This window comes from Leucopleurus acutus (genome assembly GCF_964270905.1).
Source record: "Leucopleurus acutus genome assembly, chromosome: 2".
Taxonomy (NCBI): domain Eukaryota; kingdom Metazoa; phylum Chordata; class Mammalia; order Artiodactyla; family Delphinidae; genus Leucopleurus; species Leucopleurus acutus.
The window spans coordinates 105012762-105035794 of record NC_139143.1 but is presented as its reverse complement, the minus strand read 5'-3'; the positions used below and the strand labels follow the sequence as shown (position 1 = coordinate 105035794).

Sequence of the window (23033 nt, the reverse complement as noted above, 5' to 3'; positions counted from 1 at the left end):
GATTTACGTAAGAGTGGTAGAACTTTAATTCTCACTCAGGTAAGCAGTACAGGTCTGGAAATTTCCATAGGTTTGCTTATGTTAATTGATAGATATTCATTACTAAATCCCATCTTTTAGTTACTATTTTTTTACCTTGTTAAATGAAACAATTATTGTACCTGTAATTAAGATCATTCCATTGGACCTTGCTGTGCTGTGAATGCCTCCCTAGGTAGTTATTCTCTTCCATTTGTAATAAGCCTTGGCTAATATTTTCCCCTGGTTTAGCATCAAATATTCATTAGACTTTGAGCACTAGAGACTGGGGTTCTGCTTCCCTTGTTACCATGTTGCTCAGCACTGTGCTTGACACACAACAGGTGCTCAATTCATGCTGATTGGATCATTAGAACTTTCTTCAGCTGCAGTATCCCAGCACTCAGATTCAGCAAACTGATTGCCTATGGGCTGCTTTCAGTCCACAGACATGGTTTTTTTTGGCATGAATGCTGTTTAAAAATTTTGAATTTATGGTCAACATCTGTAATTTATGAAAATTTTCATTAAATTTTAGATTTCTGGCTTCTTTTATATATTGTGGTATCTTATTTGGGCCCAGATTCCTGCATGAGACCTAGGTCTGCATTGGGTAGGGCATGCTTTTCTAGTTTCCCAGCTGACCCACTTTAAATTCTTGGCCCCTGAGAGCATCTGAATTTGGAACCTCTGGAATAACACCATTATTTATTTATTTATTTATTTATTTATTTATTTATTTATTTATTTATTTATTTTTGGCTGAGTTGGGTCTTCGTTGCTGTGCGTGGGCTTCCTCTAGTTGTGGCGAGCGGGGGTTACTCTTCGTTGTGGTGCGCCGGCTTCTTATTGTCGTGGCTTCTCTTGTTGCGGAGCATGGGCTCTAGGCACGTGGGCTTCAGTAGTTGTGGCTCGCAGGCTCTAGAACGCAGGCTCAGTAGTTGTGGCGCATGGGCTTAGTTGCTCTGCGGCATGTGGGATCTTCCTGGGCCGGGGCTCAAACCCGTGTCTCCTGCATTGGCAGGCGGATTCTCAATCACTGCACCAGCAGGGAAGCCCTGGAATAACACCATTTAAAGCAGCTTAGTTACTGAAACATTAAAGGAACTTTTTCCTTAGGTGTTATCAGCTGGAATGCAAGAATTTACAAATTGTAATAAAGTTTTCTGAGGAATCTGGGGAAATATGTTTTCTATAACATGCCTTTAAAAGTCACATGGCATGATTTGGAGTTCCTAAAAGAATTTAAGTGTCTTTTGGGGCTACTTGACCAGATGGACGGTATTTTAGGATCCATATAGAGCATTTCCAGGAATGGGGCCTTTTCCCACATTTTCATGCACTCTTTTCCAAAATTTAGCAATATCTTAGCACAGTGGATTTCAGTGTGTGGTCCCTGGACCAGCAGCATCAGTATTAATTACCAAGGAATTGTTAGAAATGCATATTCTCTGGCCCTTCCCTGCTGAATCAGAAACTCTAGGGGTGGGGCCCAGCAATCTGTGGTTTAATAAGCTCTCTAGGTGACTCTGAATCAGTCTGTTAAGAGGATGAAATACAATATGGTAATATAATTTAGATAGAAATTTAGTTTGTTTTTTATTTCTGAAAAGTTTTTAAATTATTGACCAATTCAACCTGAGAATTATTTAAATTTTGAACCGTGAAACTTGTTATGGCCTTATAATTGAGAATTAAGGTTCACACAAGTTATCAAGCTCAGTGAGAGAGTTCTGGATTCCTCCCGTCTATCACAGTTGTGGAGAGCACTCAACTCTCTCATCTGGCCTGGGAGCCATTGGCCAAGTGTGTTAAGCCAGGCCCTCCATGGCTCCAGGCTTATGTTCTCTTGGTAAGAGAGAGACACAGCATGCTCATTATACTTCAGCCTTGCCCAGGACCTCTGGTTTGGGAGTCACTCTGTGTCTGGTCAAACTGGACCCCTTTGGCACTGTCCTACTGCTTTGAGAAATAATGGCATGTAGCAAGTGACTAATAAATATTACTGTTGTTGTTGTTATTATAGAGGGCTGGCTGTGTCCACTTAGGTTAAGAAGATTCACAAGGCTGTATACTCCAGTTTCCAGATAGAAATCTACAATATAGTGTGGATAGTGGCTGCATGTTATAATTTGCAATGGGTCATGTGCAGCCTTGCTGCAGAGCAGACAAATAGTCCAGAGGTCTTAGTATTCCTTCTGTGACATCCTCCTCTTTATATTTAAGACTATATTCATTTGTTTTACCAATTTCTAGCTTTACTTTGCTATTGTACACAGTGTTTTTGTAATCTCTAAGCTTTTCATTTAAAGCAGAAAGAATCTGTATTAGAGCAAGGAGCTCACTAAAAGCCAGAGGTGATGGTATGGTTTAGCAAGTAATCTCCATGAAGGGTGTGGCCGGTACACCGGACTGTAGCGGTGGCAGCCAGGTAAGGAAGAGGCAACTGTCCAGTTTGGAGGCATGGAATTCTCCTGATATTACAGCAGAACTTGAAAAAATATCTACGGGGCTCATTTATAAAATAGAGTCCTATTGTCTGCAGGACTTTCTTTTCTTGCATGGTAAAGTTCTTCCATATGAAAGATCTCAAAGGACAAGCCAAATGTTCCTCTAAAGGCACTTTAGTCATCAGTGTGCTTTGATATGTAATAGGTAGTTTTTGTTTTTAAGATAAGGACATGTTTAATATTTGGAAGGAGAAAACGTTAAAGAGGTTGTGTAGATCAACTCAGTCATATAAAGCACCAGCTAAACGATTGGCAAAATGTTTTGTTATCCCTGAAATTTTTCATCCTAGTACCAGAATATCTCCTCTGTTGAACAGCGTTACTGCTGCAAGACTGGGATATGCTGACCCATAAGAGGAAGGCCTGGCTGTGACAGGGAGAGAAATTAGGACAAGGCTTGTAATATATAAGATTTTTCTCTGTTATCCTTCACTTTGAATTAGTTTTGATTCCTTGAGTGAGAACTCACCTCTCTGTGATCTGACCTAGGAGATATTGGCCAAGCTTCACTAAACAGAAGATCATTTCTTGACTTGCAGTGCTGAGAAAAACACTTGAATTCCAAAATATCTAACCCTAAGCAAGGTAAATGCTAGGAGTTTTAAAAGCTTTCCTGAAAGTCAGATAGAGAACTCTCATTTTAAAAAGTCAGTTATTGTAACGTACAGCATGGTGACTACAGTTAATAACACTGTATTGCATGTGTGAAAGCTGCTGAGAGAGTAAGTCCTGAAAGTTCTCATCACAAGAAAAAAAATTTTGTGAGTAGGTAGGGTGACAGATGTTTTAAAAAAAGTCAATTATGTTTGCATCCTGTAGGCAGCTTCCAACAGGAGGTATTCCATTTTATTTTATTTTATTTTTTAATTTATTTAATTTATTATTTTTATTTTTGTCTGTGTTGGGTCTTTGTTACTGCGCGTGGGCTTTCTCTAGTTTTGGCGAGTGGGGGCTGCTCTTGGTTGTGGTGTGCGGGCTTCTCATTGTGGTGGCTTCTCTTGTTGTGGAGCACGGGCTCTAGGCGCACAGGCTTCAGTAGTTGTGGCTCGCGGACTCTAGAGTGCAGGCTCAGTAGTTGTGGCGCACGGGCTTAGTTGCTCCGCGACATATGGGATCTTCCTGGACCAGGGCTCGAACCCGTGTCCCCTGCATTGGCAGGCGGATGCTTAACCACTACGCCACCAGGGAAGTCCAGGTATTTTAAAATAGTTAAAATTTCTAGGTAGATTTTGTGAAGAATATTCTTTATCTGATATAATTTCTGAAAGCTTGTAAAGGTAAAAAAAATTCTTCCCTTAAAATTTTAATTTGTATTATGTTTACTTTAAAAAATGTATAAGTATACAGTGAAAAGAAAGTTTCCTTCAGAATTCTGTCCTCATGGTTCCCATTGTAGGATGGTTCTCTGCATTCCGTATACTTTAGAATTAGAGAGAAAAACAAAAAAGAAGCAAACACAAAAAGTTCAAAAACAATCCAACAGTAAAGACCATTGGCGATGAAAAAACAGCAATAGGAGTTTGTCACTGTTGGTGAGTAAATTTGTAAAATAAATTTAATTCCACATTATTTAATGATAAGAGTAGCTTGTTATGAAACCTAAACTCTTAGTAGAAAAGGGCATCGAAACAGATAAATTAAACTTCCTCAGAGGTGTGTCAGGGATCCAGGAAATGAAAATAGTGAGAGGCTGAGAGCCAGAAGAGCTGAGTCCTTGTGTTCCATCTGACTCATGTTAACGGGGTCATGGCCTCTGTAAGGCAGTCTTTAGGTAGTGTAGGATTTAGAGACCGTAGAAGAAGCTTAGGTCTTAAGAGCCTTGATCCTTCTTTCAATAAATCAAACATAACTTATTGATGGAGATAAATCACTGGCAAAAACAAACAAATGAGAAATGTCCAGCAGGTAACAATTCCAAATTGAGAAAGCAAGTAGACAAGTGTCAACAGTTGTGAAGTGAAGGCTTCACTTGACAAGTGAAGTCTTTAGATAACTTGTGTGCTTTAACTCCACTGACCTGAATTGAATAAAATGTACTCTTTAAAAAAAAATTTATTATTATTGTTTTTAAATGTACTCTTTTAAACTTTATATCATAGGGGTATTTTAGTAAGCTTGTCTGGAAATAAGGACTTTGGTAATAAGAGACCAAACCTCAAGGAGGTTTGAGGCAAACACTTATTTTTCAAAGTTCAACTTAAAAGAGCAGTGCTGGACTTCCCTGGTGGCGCAGTGGTTAAGAATCCGCCTGCCAATGCAGGGGACACAGGTTTGAGCCCAGGTCTGGGAAGATCTCACATGCTGCAGAGCACCTAACCCTGTGTGCCACAACTACTGAGCCTGTGCCTTAGAGCCCACGAGCCACAACTACAGAGCCTGCATGCCACAGCTACTGAAGCCTGTGCGCCTAGAGCCCATGCTCCGCAACAAGAGAAGCCACCACAGTGAGAAGCCCGCGCACCTCAACTAGAGAAAGCCCGTGTGCAGCAGTGAAGACCCAATACAGCCAAAGATAAATAAATAAATTAAAAAAAAATAAAAGAGCAGTGCCATTTTCAGAACATGATTCTTGGTTATCAAAGAAACGCCTGACTTGGGACGGTGAGGGTTTCTAGGCTTACAGCCATGATGCATAGAACTATGTTTTCTGTGGTTACACATTGAAGCCAGAATGTTGCTGTTTCATCTTAGAATGGACTTCAGAGTTTTAGAAGAGTTTCTTTTCCTTGTAGAAAACAGCAGGGTAAAGAAAGTTATATAGTTGAGTTCTTACATTTTTAAGGGGGCTCTAAAAGCAGATATTCTGCGGGTTGTGGTTAGTGTGTAGAGTAGAAAAAGCTGCCATTTTCTAGTCAGTATGAATTTATAGATAAATATGAAAATGTACTTATGTGTCTGTATTTTGAAAACCATTTGTTTTGAAATATGAGGAAAACCATATAACTGTTTTGAAATATGAGGAAATGGAGTGGATTTCATTGAGTTGTATCATGTTCTCATTGTCTTATGTTTGAACTTTTACTAATAATTTGATTTCATTTTAACAGATCTTTTTGTTTTTACCTTCTTTTCATGTTTAGCATGTGTACAATATACTATGTCGCTTATTTTGGATTTAGTTGAGCATGCAGCATATTGCCTGGCGTATAGCAGCTGGTGCTTAATAACTGTTCATTTGAGTCCATGAATTTAATATATGGCTATTGTATTAAGATGTTTGCTGACATAATCCTTTTGATGGTTCATTTTTTTCCATTAACCATTTATTTTCAGGTAATTAAAAGGAGATTTTTTAATAGAACATTATAAAAAGAAAATATTAATATTGGTGCTCTGGTTAATATAGACATTTAAAAATTTTTAGAGAGGAAAATAGATTGGTTGACACATTTAAAAACAAATGGCATAATATGAAAAGCATAGATAAATTTTCTGGGAGTGGGTGTGGTGTGTTAGGGAATGAAAAAGGATGAATAGACTTTACATATAAGATCAAGAGTAAATCTTCAAAAATGATTCCTGCTATAATAAAGATGCCAATAATTTATCTCCCATTGTATCAGTCTCCTTTCTTGGAGAGAAATATATTTGGTATGCTCTAATTCTTACATTATGATTGAGCTGTAAAAAGTATGAGGTAGTATCCCTCCATCCCGTACAACTTATGTATGAATGCCATAGAAATTGAAGTCGAAAGTTGTTAAACTTCACTGATTGTGAATTGTCTCTGTGGTTACACGAACTCTTTTTATTCCCTCTTTCTAGTCATACAGTTTATCACGAAAGAAAATTGTGCACTACACCTGTTTTGACCAACGGAAAAGAGCAAATGCAGCATTTTTGATAGGTGCTTATGCCGTAAGTACTTTTTTCATGATTATTTTCTATAATCAGGCCAATGGAATGCTAACACTGTCAAATAAAATCCAGGCCACTTTTTCAGTGGAATTGGGAGATGGTGAAGATTATTAGCAGCTTGGGAATTGATCTGGAATGGAAAGTGTGGACCAGTATTGATCATCTGTTTACTCTTGGATCTTATTTTCCATTAGCTAATGAGAGAATCTTGGGACTGCAATGTGTAGCTTGTATTCCACAGTTGTATAGGTGTTTTTAATAAAAAGAATACCCAGAAAGGATATTTACAGGAAAAAAATATATAGTGGAAGATTATTAAAGACTTAATGGTTTCCTTTTTTTGGGGATAAGAGGAAATCCTTGATCGCATGGGGGAGGATCATCATTATTATCATTATCAGTCCATTTATTTATCTATACAAGTGTTTGCAGTAAGCAAACTGAATATAAATCCTGCTTATATTGCAACTTCCCTAATGACTAGACATGACTTTTCAAAAATAATTTTGATTAGAAATTTTGTTCTCTGTAGCACTAAAATGTAAATGTGAGTTCCACATGAATGTGCTACACTATTTTTTTTTTTTTTAACTTTTTTTTTCTTCTGCGGTACGCAGGCCTTTCACTGTTGTGGCCTCTCCCGTTGCGGAGCACAGGCTCCAGATGCGCAGGCTCAGCGGCCATGGCCCACGGGCCCAGCTGCTCCGCGGCATGCAGGATCCTCCCGGACCGGGGCACGAACCCGTGTCCCCTGCATCGGCAGGCGGACTCTCAACCACTGTGCCACCAGGGAAGCCCATGTGCTACACAATTTTGTTGTGAATACTTCTAGAATTTTCTATTTATACTGGGATTGGGCAGGCAGGGGAGAGAGGTGTCCTTTTCCCTCTCATCCTTCAAGAAGGTCGGTGTTTCTCTAAAGCCTGGAAGCTCACTGCTGCATGACCTTTCAGCGGCTTCCTTCTGAACACCTTGATGGAAGGAGGCACCAGCTACTAGACATCAAACTCTGCCACATCAACCCAAAAGCTTTGGGGGAAAAAGCCCAGCTGTGCTGTTGAAAAGACTGTCAGCTGTTGCAGGGTGTAGGCTGAGGATAGTGGCAGGCTGACAGCCAGACCGCAGCCCTGGGCCTTTTTTTCCAGAACTGAGATGCCCATCTCTGTCCACCTTTTCTCATCAGGATGTGGCTACAGTAAAGCCTTGGGCCATCCCTTGTGGTACTTTTCTTTCCTGCTCCATAGACAGCATGCTATATTATTTGGAATCATGACTAAGAATCAGAAGCACAGTTTTTCATCCTAAAGTAGCTCTGTGATGAGGGGTAAGCCACTTTATCTTTCTTAGCTTTACTTAGTTTCCTTATCTGTAAAATGAGAGGGTTGGATATAATGACCTCTAAGTTTCCTTCCAATTCTGAGGATACTAGGATTATTTGTAGCGCCAGCCAGGCTCTTGCTTTTATTTTAAGAGCATGCATGAAAAGCTGGCTGTTGGCATGAAGGTTCAGTGAAGTGCTGGTTTAAGCTGAATTAAGCAGGCATGCTTATTTTTCACTTTGATAATTACTATTTATTTGAAACTGATAATTGACACCGTGTTTAAATTATGGAGAGTCTGTAATAACCTCTGGATTCAAGCCACGTAAACAAGCCTGTCTTCCTGAGGGGTTTTGTGATGTTTTTGAGCATGTTATTTGAGAGTCCTTTGTCACAGGGATTGCCATCAGGAAGAGGTCATTTGCTACTCACTCCTTCCCCGCTCTTCCCCTCCTTCACCCCTTCTTTCTCTTATTTTCTTTCTTAATGCTCGTCCTTCCTGTTTTTAGTGTCTTCCTTAATTTCAGCATGGCACCTTTGGAATTTTGAATGGAAGTTTAGTTCTAATAGATGTGTTGAGCTTGGGGATAAAATATATCTTCTAATGCAGAAGTTTCCATCACTTTAAAGCAGCCAAATGAAAGAAAAGCAGTCTGAGGAAATGCCGAGGGCAGCATGAGCTTGTCTTAAATGCTGATTACGGTCCTGAGAGGCAGTGTAATTATTATTTTACTAGTCATTTCCCAGTTGATTTTCTTTTCAAATTTTAGAAATGTGTTCCCCAGAAAGCTTTTTGACACAACCCTTAATAAAAATGAGAACCAGGAATTGTAAACTTTCCTTAAAGAAAATTTTGTGCCTTACTTTGTATTATATGTATGCATTTAATAGTTGATTCAAGTATTTTAAGAAGACAGTAATGGCATTATACACACATCTCAGCTAAGATTCATATGTATTACATATTGCTATTTGGGTAAGTCATAATCTCCTGGGGGAATCTTCTTGGACATAAAAGACTTTTACTTTTGGAGTAGCCGTGTAGCCAAACGGGGTGAGCTATGTACATGTGTATTTTTCAGAATCCCCAGCTGTGAAGGTGTTCCTCTTTTTAATATGTGGTATCAGCCCTCTATCAAGGGGCACTGACGGCTAATTTGTACTAAGACAAGCCTTTTTCCCTGAGCCTTATTCTTCTCATTTGTAAAATTTGGTTAATACCAGGGTTTTCTGGTCTACTTCACAGGATTATTATCAAGGTCAAATATCTAACTGCCTGTCTGATAGCACCACATAATATATCTAAATGATATGTCACATTTACTGTGGCAGAATTTTTTATTCCTTCTCTCCACAAACCTATTTATTCTCCTACTCATTGCCTTTTTAGTAAATGAGCTATAATCAGCAACTTACTGAATCAAAGAATAGTAGTCATTTTGATTCCTGTTGTTTCCTCTTCCCACATTATACTCATCAGTAATTTCTAACTCTAAAACACATACTGAGTCAGAATACTTCTTTCCCTCTCTGTTGCTATCACCTAGTCCAAGCCACTGTCACCGTTCACCTGAATGCCCACCACAGCTTCATACATTGTCTCCTTTTCACACCCTTGCTTCCCTTTAATCCAGTTGCTACACAATTGTCAGAGTAATGTTTTAAAACTATAAATTAGATCATTGCCCTCTTTCAAATCTGTCTAATGATCGCTCGCTCTTCTTGGCATGAAATTCAGCCTCCTTACCAATGCCATGAAGGTCCTCCCTGATCTGGCCCTTTCTCCCTCTGTGATCACCTTACTCAAAGATGCTCCCATCTCGCTGGCCTTCTAGCCGTGGAATCGCAAGTGTGCTCCTGCCGGAAGGCCTTGATATTTCTGTTCTCTCTCTCTCACCTCAGGTTTTTACCTCAGACCCTTGCATTGCTTCTTCCTTCTGATCTGATGTCACCTCCTCAGAGAGACTTTCTCTTGAGTTTTACCTTGCTTCCTCCACCTCCAGTCACCCTCTAGCCCTTTGCTGTTTTAGTCATTGTTTTGTAGTACTCTACTACTTGAAATTATCTGGTTCATTTGTGTATTTACTTGTTTGTTATTTCTTTCCTAGGCTAGAGGGTAGGGACCTTGTCTGTTTTGTTCATTGCTGTGTCTAGGAGGTGATAAACTATTTAATCAGGGGTTAGGCCCAGGCATTCACCAGTTGAACTGGAAACTGGCCACAGTGGGGCCTTTCTGCTGTGTTGAATCATGGGAAAGTCCAGGGTCGGGGGCAGGGCCTCAGGGAAGAGACGAGGTGGCCAGCCTGGAGGGGACTGGAGGATTTACCAACTGGAATGGAACTATTTCGGTACTTGAACACTGAGCATCAGTTTAGAACTGTGCCTGGCCTATGGTAGGTGCTCCATAAATATCTACTGAATGAATGAATAATGGAATGATAAAATATGAAAGAAAGAAGGAAGGTGACTTTCTTTGGGTAACTTCAGAGAGAAACTGAAAATGATCAAATTGGATCAAATTGGACATAAAGTTTAAAGTCATGTCTTCCTCATTACCAGAAATATTTGCAGTAATGATTGAGCCAACCGTGTTGTTTTTAAAAATTTATTTATTTAAAAAAAATTTTTGGCTGCGTTGGGTCTTCGTTGCTGCACAAGGGCTTTCTCTAGTTGTGGTGAGTGGGGGCTACTCTTCGTTGCGATGTGCGGGCTTCTCATTGCGGTGGCTTCTCTGTTGTGGAGCACGGGCTCTAGGCGTGCGGGCTTCAGTAGTTGTGGCACTTGGGCTCCGTAGTTGTGGCTTGCAGGCTGTAGAGTGCAGGCTCAGTAGTTGTGGCGCAGGGGCTTAGTTGCTCCGCGGCATGTGGGATCTTCCTGGACCAGTGCTCGAACCCGTGTCCCCTGCATTGGCAGGCGGATTCTTAACCACTGCACCACCAGGGAAGTCCCTCAACCATGATCTTTAAAGATGCAGAATCAAAGCAAAGGTTATAGACCAAGGACAGTACCTGTATACAAAGTCACATCACTATCTTGCTGCTTTTTTTTTTCTTTTTTGATAAACTTTGTTTTCAATTATTTTTATTATGATAAAATACTATATGTAAAATTTACTATCTTAATAATTTTTCTTTGTTTTTTATTATTTTTTTATTGAGGTATAACTGACATAACATATTAGTTTCAGAGGTACAACAAAATGATTCAATATCTGCAAATAATTGCAAAATGACCACTACAACAAATCCAGTTAACATCTGTCACCATACATAGTTACCAAAAATCTTTTTTTCTTTGATGCATCTTAAGCATTTTTAAGGGTATAGTTCAGTAGTATTAGGTACGTTCATATTGTTGTACAACTATCATCCCTTGCTTTTGAGTGTGACATCTTGTGCAGACATTATGTACCTAGAGTCAGGGCTTTGCCTGTGGTTTTTCTGTTAGATCATGACTTTAAGTATGTCACAGAAGCTTTTGTGTTTCTATTTCCTTATCTGTAAGTGAGGGAGAGCCTTTTTATGTTTTATCTCCTAGAGGTGTCATGAGTATCAAAAAGGAGATAAAATACAGAACAGTCATGTTCAGTAGGAAATCCACAAACCCTTCTCTGTGGGTGATCTGAAAGCCAGAGTTGCTGGAATGATGTGGCCACTGGAGATCACAGTGACGCTCAGCAGATGACAGGCACCCATTTCAGGGCAGTCCCCACTCATGAAGCATCTCTTTATCCCTAAGCTGTGACGTTGTGCTCCTTGAGATGGAGGGCTCAGATTTTAAGAACAGACCAACTTTGTTGGAAAGATGTTTCCCTTCCAGGACAATACTCAGTGCAGTTTCTGTTTTAGAGTTAGGATGCTTAGATTATCATAGCATCCAAAATACTCCCATATGAATTTGAAGAAGATGACTTTTAAAAAATTAAAATCATGAATTAATTAGGCTCTTGCCACATGCTTAGAGACCAAATCCTCACTTGTTTCTGTATTGTTTTCGGTTCACAGAACTATGGTAAAGAGATCAAGGAGAATTTGGAGCAGGCCATGATGATTGAAGGATTGGAAAATAATTCAGAGTTAAAGAATTAAGAATTTTTTCAGCTATGTGGAGGATTCTGGTTACCACATTGTGTGTTCCTTAACGCACTTGTTAAGGCCTCATATTGCTAAATAAGGGGTCTAATTATGGATTAACTGGGACTGGCCTGAACCAGATGTCATGTCTGAATCAGGGATGACAAGGCTAAGGTTTGTAGACTTTCTAACCATATCTATGTCTGCTATTTGTTTTGTAGACCATACTTAAGGCCTTAGCAGTTATATTATACCTCTAAGTCTACTACTAATTGCAGAGAAGCCATTCTCCATCTGGTGTAGTGGTTGAGAGCAAAGACTTCAGCAGAGCCACAGGCTTGGCCTTGAATTCACTTGTTTTCTGTGTGTCTTGACCAAGTTATTTAACTCATCCAAACTCCTGTTTTTTCCATCTTTAAAACAGAGATAATAACACTCCGCCTAACATAGTTGCAGTGAGGACTGAAGGAGGTCATGCTCATGAAGGTGTCAGGGCAGTGCCTGGCATTTTAAGCACTTAGGAGTGGCTGGTGCTCTAGGCAGGAAGGTTGTGTGGCCTTCCAAATCTCTTTCTGAGCCATTGTCTTACTTCGCCTGAAGAGCCGAAGGCTGCTCGCCTCTTTTTCTCTGCTTGTCGTCCCTCCTTCCCATCCCTTTTCACACTTAGATCCTCCCTTGACTCAGTAACACTCAGAAGGTTGTTAATGTGATGATTGCTTAGGATAATTCACTGGAAGGTGTGAAGGTGTGTGTATGAGTTTTTTTCCCCCTCCTAGGACGTTATCTGCATTCTAAAGGAAGAACCTGTCTAAAGCAAATGAATTTCTCATTTTTGAGATGTGTATTCAGGTATTCATTAGTTCAGTGAGTATTTATTTAGCTCACATGAGCTCTACTCAGCATTGTGGTGGGCTCTGGGAAATAAAATAAAAATTTTTAAAAAAAGAAAGAAATAAAAAATGAAGAAAGAATGAATGCCTAGCTTTAGAATAGGGGAACAGATGAGCAACAAGTAATTTGGGAAAAGTGTGTAGTAATAAGTGCCAAATTTGGATAAAAATTCATTCAACAAGTGTTTTTCCAGGCCTTGTCATACATGAGGGCTTGTTCTAGGAGTTGAGGATACTAAGGTGAATAGCTCCCTGCCTTCTGGTGTCGGTGTTGGGGGACCAGGGTCAAACCTAGAGAGCTTTGAGAGGGATCAAGGATGACCAACCCCAGTAGGCCAAGTTGGGAAGGGAATATCAGATGGGGGGCATGGCATGGAGGGGAGGGTGCTTTTTGGGGAGGATAGGAGGGGTTGGGAAATGATTAAATTATTTTAAACATCTAGTTTGAAAAGAGGATAATTTAATGAATTTAATCTAACAAATTGGCATAACCACATTATAGAAGAAAAGTAGAAAGTTTCTCTTGTAATTATATCTCTGTAAGTTTGAACTATTTACTTAGGTGTAATTGCAGTGTAGTTTTGTGAACCTTTTTTCCCTTGACCTACATATGTTTTGCCTTTTTGTTACCTACGTGACCAAATAATATTCCCTTTAGAGTACATACCATTGTTTAACATTGTAGATTTTTTTCAAAATTTTTTATAATGTGACAAACAACTTTCTGCACTGTAAATGCTTCCTTCTGTGGATTTTTGTCTTTAGATTGCCAGAAGTGTGATTAATAGATTAAAAAAAAATGAGCATAACTTTAGGCTCTTGGAGTATATTACCATATTTCAGCCAATTTCCACTAAATTTGGTATCATGTGGACTCTTCAGTGTTATATACCTTTGCATAATGGGGATAAACTCTAAAGATTTAAAAATTTACTTGGTGGGGCTGGGGGAGGGAAGGATTGGGAGTTTGGGAATTGCAGATGCAAACTAGTATACATAGGACGGATAAAAAACACGGTCCTACTGTATAGCACAGGGAACTCTATTCAATATTCTGTGATAAACCATAATGGAAAAGAATATGAAAAAGAATATATATGTATAACTGAATCACTTTGCTGTATAGCAGAAATTAACACGTTGTAAATCAACTATACTTCAGTAAAATAAAAAAAATAAAAATTTAATTGGTGAAAATATTTCATTGTTTTACTAATCATTTTTTAATGATTAGTACCTAGGTTGATTATTCCTGTAGTTTTATTTGTGGGTTTATTAACTTTTTGAATAGCTTGTGTTTTTTAAATTTGTTTATTACTGTATTTGGACCATTAAAAGTTGAAAAGTTACTATCAGTCTCTTTCCTTTAAAAAAAGAAGTCATTTCCCTGTGTCTAATTTGTCTCAATAGATGTAGACCCCTAGAAATCACATCCACCAGTCCAAGTTTCTGTAAGAAATTAGGAAGTCCGTATACCTTAAGTTCTGTTACTTATCAAAATGCTGTATTAATAAGTACTTCTGTGTGGTTGAATACAGAGATGGTTAATTGGAACTGCTGATAATGGACTTATTGATTATTTAACACTGAGTGGCTTACTGAATTTTACAAAAAATTATATTTGGGACAGTATTATTTAAAAGTGGTTAACGTGTGTGTGTGTGTGTGTGTGTGTGTGTGTGTGTGTGTGTGTGTGTGTTTAAATCATTGGAAAATGGTAAACGAGGCCAACTGACTCTGAATTTGTCTTATTTCTGACTCACAGTTCATCCATAAATTGCAATTTCAGAACTGCTTTAAATTATCATTAAATAAACTATAGGTTAAACAAATGTTATTTAAAATGTAGGTAAAATTATCTAGAAAATAGTTGATTCAAAATAATAAAGGTGTTTACCTTAAATATTTATTAAAATAGTAATAAAGTGGATGTCAGCTACCAGTGTTCTGTCAACCTCTGTGGCTTCTTGGTAAACCTACCAGGTAGCATTTGCTTCTGCTTATAGAAATTGTGGAGAGGAAGGGAGGAGTGGCTTATGGCTGGGGCAGGGCAATTTCCTGTTTGCAGTTCCTTCCTTTTATAGCTTGATAGGTAAGAATGCTAGTGCCTGCAAGTGGGCCAGAGAGGCTTTTATCCTCACAGGCTTGCATTTTTGGTGTCTTTAAGCAGGTCAGTCTCCCTAAAATCATATCGCATTTTCAATTTCAAACTCTCTGAATTTGGAAATTCTGTTAATCTTCTGCATATGGATAGAGCGATATTATCTTTTTCAACTCTCCTTGCATGTTTCATTTAGCTGTGGGCTAGAGAAATCAGCTGTTTGCTTTTCACTTGTGGAAGGTTTGTTTCTCAAGTTTAACTGTCTTTTCTTCCCCCCTTCTTCCTGCTAACAAGTTTCCTCTGTGCTGTAAACACACACACAGACACACACACACACACAGACACACACACACTGTATTTAGGACAGTATATTTCAAGGGTGATACTGTGTCTGCTCACACAGTTTTGAATCTCATTAGTAGCCTTGAAAAGGCATATACTTTCTATGTGAAAAGCTTATGTCCGTTTGTTTCATTTCCATACTGAATTCAGGGGATGTACTTTTTTAAAAAAATTTATTTATTTTATTTTTGGCTGCATTGGGTCTTCCTTGCTGCACGTGGGCTTTCTCCAGTTGCGGTGAGCGGGGTCTAACTCCTTGTTGCGGCGCGCAGGCTTCTCGTTGCGGTGGCCTCTCCCGTTGTGGAGCACGGGGCTCCAGAGCGCAGGCTCAGTAGTTGTGGCGCACGGGCTTAGTTGCTCCGCGGCACGCGGGATCTTCCCGGATCAGGGCTCGAACCCGTGTCCCCCTCATTGGCAGGCGGACTCCCAACCACTGCGACCCCAGGGAAGCCAGGGATGTACCTACTTAATGCTTGGAATGGGAAATTTCGTTTTGTTCCCCACAGCAGCCCCAGCATCTAGAACAGTGTCTGACGCATCCTAAGTGCTCAGTGAATACTTGCATGAATGACCGAATGTTTATTTGATAAATAAACATTAGTAACATTGATAAAAACATTGATAAACAAGTTCTCTTCCACGATTCTTGAAAGTTTGATATGGGGTAATTAAAAAGCTGGAGTGCTTAAAAATAAATTAGGAAGTCAGTACTAATTATAGAAATAACAACAAGAATCACAGTGTTTTGAGGCATTACTTTTTTAAATTTACGGAGTAAAATAAGGTGTTTTAAATAGCTCTCTAAAATTTTAGAACTGAAATGGACTTTGTTAATATGTATAAACATTTGAAATCAGTATTATGGATGATAGTCTTCATTTTAGCCCCAGCATTATTTCTGTTTTTCTCAGTAGCGGAAAATCCTTATTTATGCATATAAGGTGTTGTTTAAAAATGTCAACCACTTTTTTAACAGTTGTCCTTATACTCTCCATATACTTTTCAATAAGAACTAATTCAAATGCTCAAAAAAAAAAAGAATACTGGAAAAATTTTCCATCAGTTGCATTAAAAAAATTTAACTGTATTCATTTTTTGTTGTTGTTGTTGTTTTGTGTTTTTTTTTGCGGTACGCGGGCCTCTCACTGTTGTGGCCTCTCCCGTTGCGGAGCACAGGCTCCGGATGCGCAGGCTCAGCGGCCATGGCTCACGGGCCCAGCCGCTCCGCGGCATGCGGGATCTTCCCGGACCGGGGCACGAACCCGTGTCCCCTGCATCGGCAGGCGGACTCTCAACTACTGCACCACCAGGGAAGCCCAACTGTATTCATTTTTTATGGAAAAAAATTAGAAAAGAGACACTGAAAGCCCTGAAGACATTATTCATTATCATCATGTGACTTGGTGCTAAAAAAACCCCAAAGACTCACTTTTGCAGAACGACTGAAGTATCTCTGTAAGAAACTGACTAGGAAAAAAAAATCCTGCTCCAGTCCTGCTTTCTCAGATGGAGAATCTGAGACCAGAGTGGTCAAGTGTCTTGCCCAGGGTCAAATCCAGTTAGTGAAAGAGAGAGACTAGAACCCTCCGCCAAGTTCTCAGTTGGAGGTATATCCACCCACAGCACATAGCTGAGCAGTGCTAGTCTTGTAATAATACTGTGTCTAAACCACAATATTCTGCAGAAGATTCAAAACAGCATGTAGTGTGAAAGGGTAGGATGTTCCAGTTGGAAAGCAATGTTTCCAATACACTGGTCATGCAGTTTCTCTTCCAGGCAGCATCTAAGCTTTAATTCTGGCTGATGGAGCTAACACCCCAATAAGTTTGTGTAGCAACCAGGTGAAATGGCAGTTTTCCTCACATTCGCCTCAGTGATGTCTATGAATGTCCTAAAGTGGCTCTAAGTGTCAGGAGTGATAGAAAACAGGAGATAGAAAAACAGGAGAACCAAGGAGTGACGTGAAGTAGTTTATCTTAGGACTGGGTTTTCCAAGTTTTTTCACTATAATCCACAGTAAGAAACATATTTTACATTGCAGCTTAGTTCACATACTCATACACACACACACACACACACACACACACAGACATGCACATACCATTCACATGAATAATTGAAACAAAAGTTTCCTGAAACAATTTTTACCTTACAGTGCGTGAGGTATACTGACGTTTTATATTCTGTCCTATTTTATTAAAGTCTTTATCCATTAAATTGATTTTGCTGCTCACAGCCATTGGAGAATCTGCTTGCTGTGCTTAGATCTGAAATGTATTTGCATGTTTTTTAGGGCATCGATTTTGACAGTGAACATGCAGGTGCAATTTGTTTGGCCCATCTGGGTTAGTCTACAATTAACGCAAACAGCTTAAGTAAATTTTAAGTGTCCTGAACTCCTCAGAGGTGCCTCTCTCTAAATATCAAGATGCACAGCTGGCTCCCACATGATTTTCATTCATTTGCTACTTGATTATTAGAAAAAGCTGAGTTTGTTTTAAGCCCTCGAATAATACAATTTATCTTTGCACATTGCACTTCCGTTTAAATCACTGTGTTTCCCTCAAACTCCTCTCCTACGTATCCCCTTCTTCCTGGTAGCCCAAATGTGCATTTATTCATTTGGGGACAACCTTGAATGAGAAACGTCTGTGCTTGGGTCAGCACTGGGGGCTCTGAGGAGCCAGCGCTGAGCCTGCCTCTGGGTCTGTTATGTGAGTGCCTGTCCAGTTTAGTTTCTAAATTTGTGCTCATGATATGTGATGCCCTATTGACCTCACGACATCTAATCTTAAACCTTAGGTTTGTAAGGGTTTTTGAATGCATACTTTTAATCTATGTAAATTTTATTTCAAGTCTTTCTTTTCTATTTGACATAGTGAATAAAATAGTGGCCGTTTCCCCATTATGGACAGTGAACTAATAACTGAAAAGCCCTCTCCATATGTACTTTCTGAAATTTTAAATAAAGCAGGAGCTAACTGCAGCTCCGTTGAGGTTGCTGTGTGTTGAGTTATTCCTAAGACTCTTAGTGCCCCAAATATGGTCACCACGGCAATAAACTCAGACCGTGCCCATGCTGGCTACTAGGTCCCATGTCAGCACCACTCTGCCCCTGCATCTTTCTTAGTTCTCTCCTTCACTGTGCCTCTGCCTCAGCCTTGCTTCCTGGTGGCCACCCCCTCTCACCTTCCATAATAAATGCTTAGAGGGCTTCTGAATTTTCATTATGGAAAACCAGGCTCTTATGATGAGAACCTAAAGCGAGGGATGTAGTTAGTCAGCAAATTCACGGTTAAAGTAAATAGTCGGGCTAGGTAAGTGTAAGTTCAGCCTGAAAGAGATATTTAGAGTTGCTGTAGTACCTCAGAGAATTATTTAATAGGGGAGTAACATTTGTGGTTCATAGTTTCAAATTAAGGAGCAGACAGACAAGCCTTTCCATGTGAAGATACATACTGTAGGATGAATCAGACTTTAAAGTTCTTTCGTGAGTGGGTGTGTGAGTCAATTAGTGGGGCCTACTTTGGGAAATTTGTAAATTGATTAAAAAAACACACCCCATAATTCCTTTCTCAGAGAAACTTTCTGATGTTTTTTCCGTAATTGGTCCAGTCTCCTCTCCTCTCCTCCCAACTGTTTATTTTGTCATTTCTTATTATCTGACCCAGAACCTGGCTTAATTATAGCTTTTCTCACCTTGTCTTGTAATTAATTACGTGTGATATAATCCACTAGAATGAGCTCTTTGCTATTACTTGCTTTGCCATCTCTCTCCTACTAGAATGAGCTCCTTGAGTAGAGGAATGACTGTTACTCACATTTATATCCTCGGTACCTAACATAGTGCCTGTCTGTGTTGTTTTAAGGAATAAGGAATGAACAAGATAGGAGACAGTCGTGGAGGGAATTCAGCTTCCCAAGGTGACTGATCTTGTGTTAACAGTGTGTGAGAAATAATGCAGACTCCAAGGTCGAGGTCTTCATCACACCACTCCTACCCCCAGGTCCTGCAGTTAACTTCTGTAACCCAGGTCTCAGCTGCAGTGCATTCAATTTGAAATCCACTGCTTATTAAAACTTATGGGAATGGACCCATCCCGTACAAAGAATTTAGGGTTATGCTGTAACTCTCTTAATAGCGTTGCAGGGTATTGTCTGTCTTGGAGTTGGGAAAGCCTTAAATCCCATTAGTTTGAAGGTGGTATTATGTTCCCTTCAGAAATGTGTGAAATTTGGAGAAAATTCTCAGTGTCTGTAAGGGAGTTGTAGTTTTGGCAGCAAGCTGCATATTTTGCCAGGAGCCAAATTTTAAGTTTTATTGTCTTTCTGGATACACATCTGTGAAATAATGGAAAGAGTGACAAAATGTGCTTAATATTTTAAAACAGTTTCTAAAATCATTTTGTTTACTTGTCTCCAAGTCAGATATTTGAATTAAAAAACAACAACTTTTAGAATACCCTGACATTGGGCTATGACATTATTCACACAAAGTTTAAAAAATATATTAGATATTAAATTTTATATATGTGTACTGGCTAATGACAGTATTTTACTTCTGAATTCATGGAAGAGGAAGTTAGATTTTAGTTGTTGATTAAGATCATTCTATTACAGTTAAAAATTGGGGGATTTACCCAGAATGTGGGCAAGTGGATTTCCTTGATAAACTTTATCTTACTTTTTTTTTTTTTTTTTTTAAAGGAACAGTAGTTGACCTAGACCTTGAGTTAAACACAAAGACTACAGGGTGAGATGGTGGTGGGAGTTGTCTACTCTAGCAATCCAGAGAGTAATTCCTCCTCTGAAGAACTGCTCCAGTGGAGCTGTATACAGTGATTCTCCCCTAAGTTACAGAAATAGACGGACCTTAGATAGGCTCTCCCCTCACCCTGCCTGCCCACCCGTACCCGTCCCTCCTCCTCTGCCTCATTGTACTAGGAGACCTAGAGAAATTAAGTAACCGTCACAAGAGGCAGAACAGGGAGGGACAAGAACCCCCTATATCATTGGCATTCCATTTCTTCCCCTCTTCGTTAGCAGCACCCCCTGTTCAGGTAGACACACATAGCCAAGTTAACACCATGTGTGAAGTAACCAGTTACCTCTTTTCTCACACTTTGCTCTTGGCTTTCCTTTATGCCTGTTACTCGTTCACATTCCTTGTTATCTCTGTGTAGCTCTCCACTTCATCTTTTTTTTCCCCTACTATTTCCATCTCTTTCTCCTTCCTCTGTTTCTGATCACATCTCTCCCATTGCTCTGTTCCCTTCCTTTCGCCCCTCCTTCTGTCTTAATTGGCTGGTATATAGAATAGCAATATTGTAATAATTGGAGTTTTTTTGTTATGTGTAACAGAAGCTGGCTCTGACTTGCTTAAGCTCAAAACTTTAGAATGAATTTCCTTGTAGTTTAGTCAAAAGAGGGAAGTAGAGGGCTCCTGTAGCCTTCACTGTTTAATAAAAACTCTTTATTCATTTTAATGGGAAATAGCCTTTCCCTCTCCCCTTCTATCTGGTTCATTTGTTCATTCTGTCATTGAGCAAATAATTATTGAGCAGCTGTGCCAGATACTCTTCTAGGCTCTAAGGATATAGCAGTGAACGGGAGAGGTAAAAATCCCTGTCCTCATAGAGCTTATATTCTGCTGGGGGAGACAAACAAAGAAATAAAACGTCAGTGATAATGGCATTGTGGTGGTGTGCTAGTGTTTGGCTAGTTCAGATTGGAAGTTCAGAGAAGCTGAACTTTGTCTTTGAGGTGATAACAGTTAAGCTGATAAAGAGGAAGAACGTTCTAGGCAGAGGTAATAGCAAGTACAAAGGCTTTAAGGTGGGCATGAACTTGTGTATGACTGAGGAGCCAAGAGAAAGCCGATGTGGCTGGAGCACAGCGGGTGAAAAGGCTGACGCAGCGATGAAGTGTGAGGTCTCTGCCAGTGTTTGTGTGTGAGGGGAAGAGTTCGGATTTTATTCTCCATGACTTGGGAAGCTGTTAGAGAGTTGAAATGATCTGATTTGCACTTAAAAGGACTTTTAAAACTCATCTTTTAGAAACCTACTCAAAGCTCTCCATGATACCAGTTATCTCTGGGTTTCAAATTTCTCTTATGCTACTGTGACACGATGGTCTGAGTATTTATGTGTCTGCCTTCCCTGTCATCTTCATTCTTATATCCCTAAAATATAGCTCAGTGTCTACAAGTAGACAGTGAAAGAAGAGGTGCATTTGTCACATGGTTGTCACGGGCATTGGCAAAGCCTATTGTGCCGTTGGAATTTCATTGAGAATGGAGACCTCCTTTCTTATATTAACTATCACTTAAAGCTAAGGGAATAATATTTGTAGTACTGTGATGTAATTCACGTACTGAACCTTCCGACTTCTATAAGAATAACATTTCTAATATTGGTCGTCAACTATAATTATGTATCAGAAATACCTGTGGGCCTGACCTGTCATATCTGGCAAATCAGAATCTCAGGTGGGAGAAGCTAAGATATCTATATCTTAAACAGCTTTAAAGGTTTTTCTGAGGAATATTTGAAGTTGTGATCCCCTGGCTTGGAAGATCTGAAGTAACATACAAGGATGCTCCCTGAGGTCAGGAATATATTTGCCTGTTCTTGCATATTATCCATGGTGCCTGGTACCAGTAACTGCTGTATGAAGAAATTAATTACCTGTGTGTAGAACTTTGGAGAATTCTCTGCTCATCTCCTTTTCCTTTCTTCTTCCTCTTCCTAATTTTCCTTGCTATGAGTAAATCTGCAATGCAAATCTTTTTTTTTTTTTGCAATGCAAGTCTTGATGCTGATGAAAAGATGGTGGTGAGAAATTGCTGGCCAGGGGTGAAGGGGGTGTTTTCTGGAAGTAGTGAGGTCTGTCTACCTGCAGTAGTGAGCTGGAATGAGAGGGAAATTTCCAGTAGCTGCAGGGAAGGTGGATGGACTTCTGTATATTACATATTGGGTATGTATGCAATAGATAGATCTGTGGGTTGGATTTAAATTATTTTTATTTAAGTTGAAGTTTCCTTCACTTGTTTCAGTTCTACTGTTGGGAAATTAGTAAACTAAAGTATTTAAGGAACGTGGTTACTTCTTAAAAAAAGTATATACATTTAAGAATGGTAAACCATATTATGTTCTTGTAGGATACATTTGTCATGTGGCATCTATTTGAACAGTTTGGGATAATGCACAGTAAAATTGCCACTGAATCCTTTCTGCAAACACCTGCCTGGTGGGCAGAGCTCTTGCTTCTCTGCTTTCTCTAAGCAACAACTCTTTGTAAATACTGGAAGAGAACAACCAGTTCCTCATTTGTGTTCATTGTTGGCTTTCTATTCTTGAGTCAATTCAAAGAACAGTAGCTTACAAGTTACTATGAGATTCTAAATCTGAGATTTAGTTCACATGCTGTGTGGCTTCTGTCTTAGAAGTTTTCAAATTGAAAAAGCATAAGGTGACTATATTCAAAAAGGAAAAAGCTTTTTTGTTTTGGTCCCTCAGGTGCATGCTCTAGTTACGAACATGAATACAATGGATTGTCTGGTCTACCTCTTTCCTTCCTAGGAAATCTTAGGCAGCTGTAAGTTGCCTTAAGTCATGGGAAGCGAGCCACACTTTTGTCTTATGGAGCCTGGGTTGGGTTCCATACCTGGCAAGTTTGGCCATATTCCTCTTGTGTGTGTCCAGAAAGTTTTTGACCTTTCTCATTCGTTTTTCTTCCAATTATTTTGCTCTATTTACATTGAGAAAATCTTTTTCCTCTCATATTTTCCCTGCCTCCCATTGCCTCAGATTTGAAATTAGTCCTAATCATAATGCCAAATATTGAGGAAAGCTATGCATTTTGAAGTGGAATTAGATGTAATAAAGTACCAGTCAGACATTTGAAATAATTCAAGGTTCACT

At 39.4% G+C, this 23033-nt stretch overlaps 1 protein-coding gene across 2 annotated transcripts in view; it reads left to right on the top strand.

The window, feature by feature from the left end:
- CDC14A (cell division cycle 14A) overlaps positions 1 to 23033 on the top strand; it is a gene marked incomplete at its 3' end in the record, with an annotated part of 163420 nt that overhangs the window by 25176 nt on the left and 115211 nt on the right. For both annotated transcript variants that reach the window (XM_082832927.1, XM_082832928.1), the window contains exon 4: positions 6294 to 6386. In XM_082832927.1, coding sequence (XP_082689053.1) covers positions 6294 to 6386 — 93 coding nt within the window. The remainder of the gene's footprint in view (positions 1 to 6293; positions 6387 to 23033) is intronic.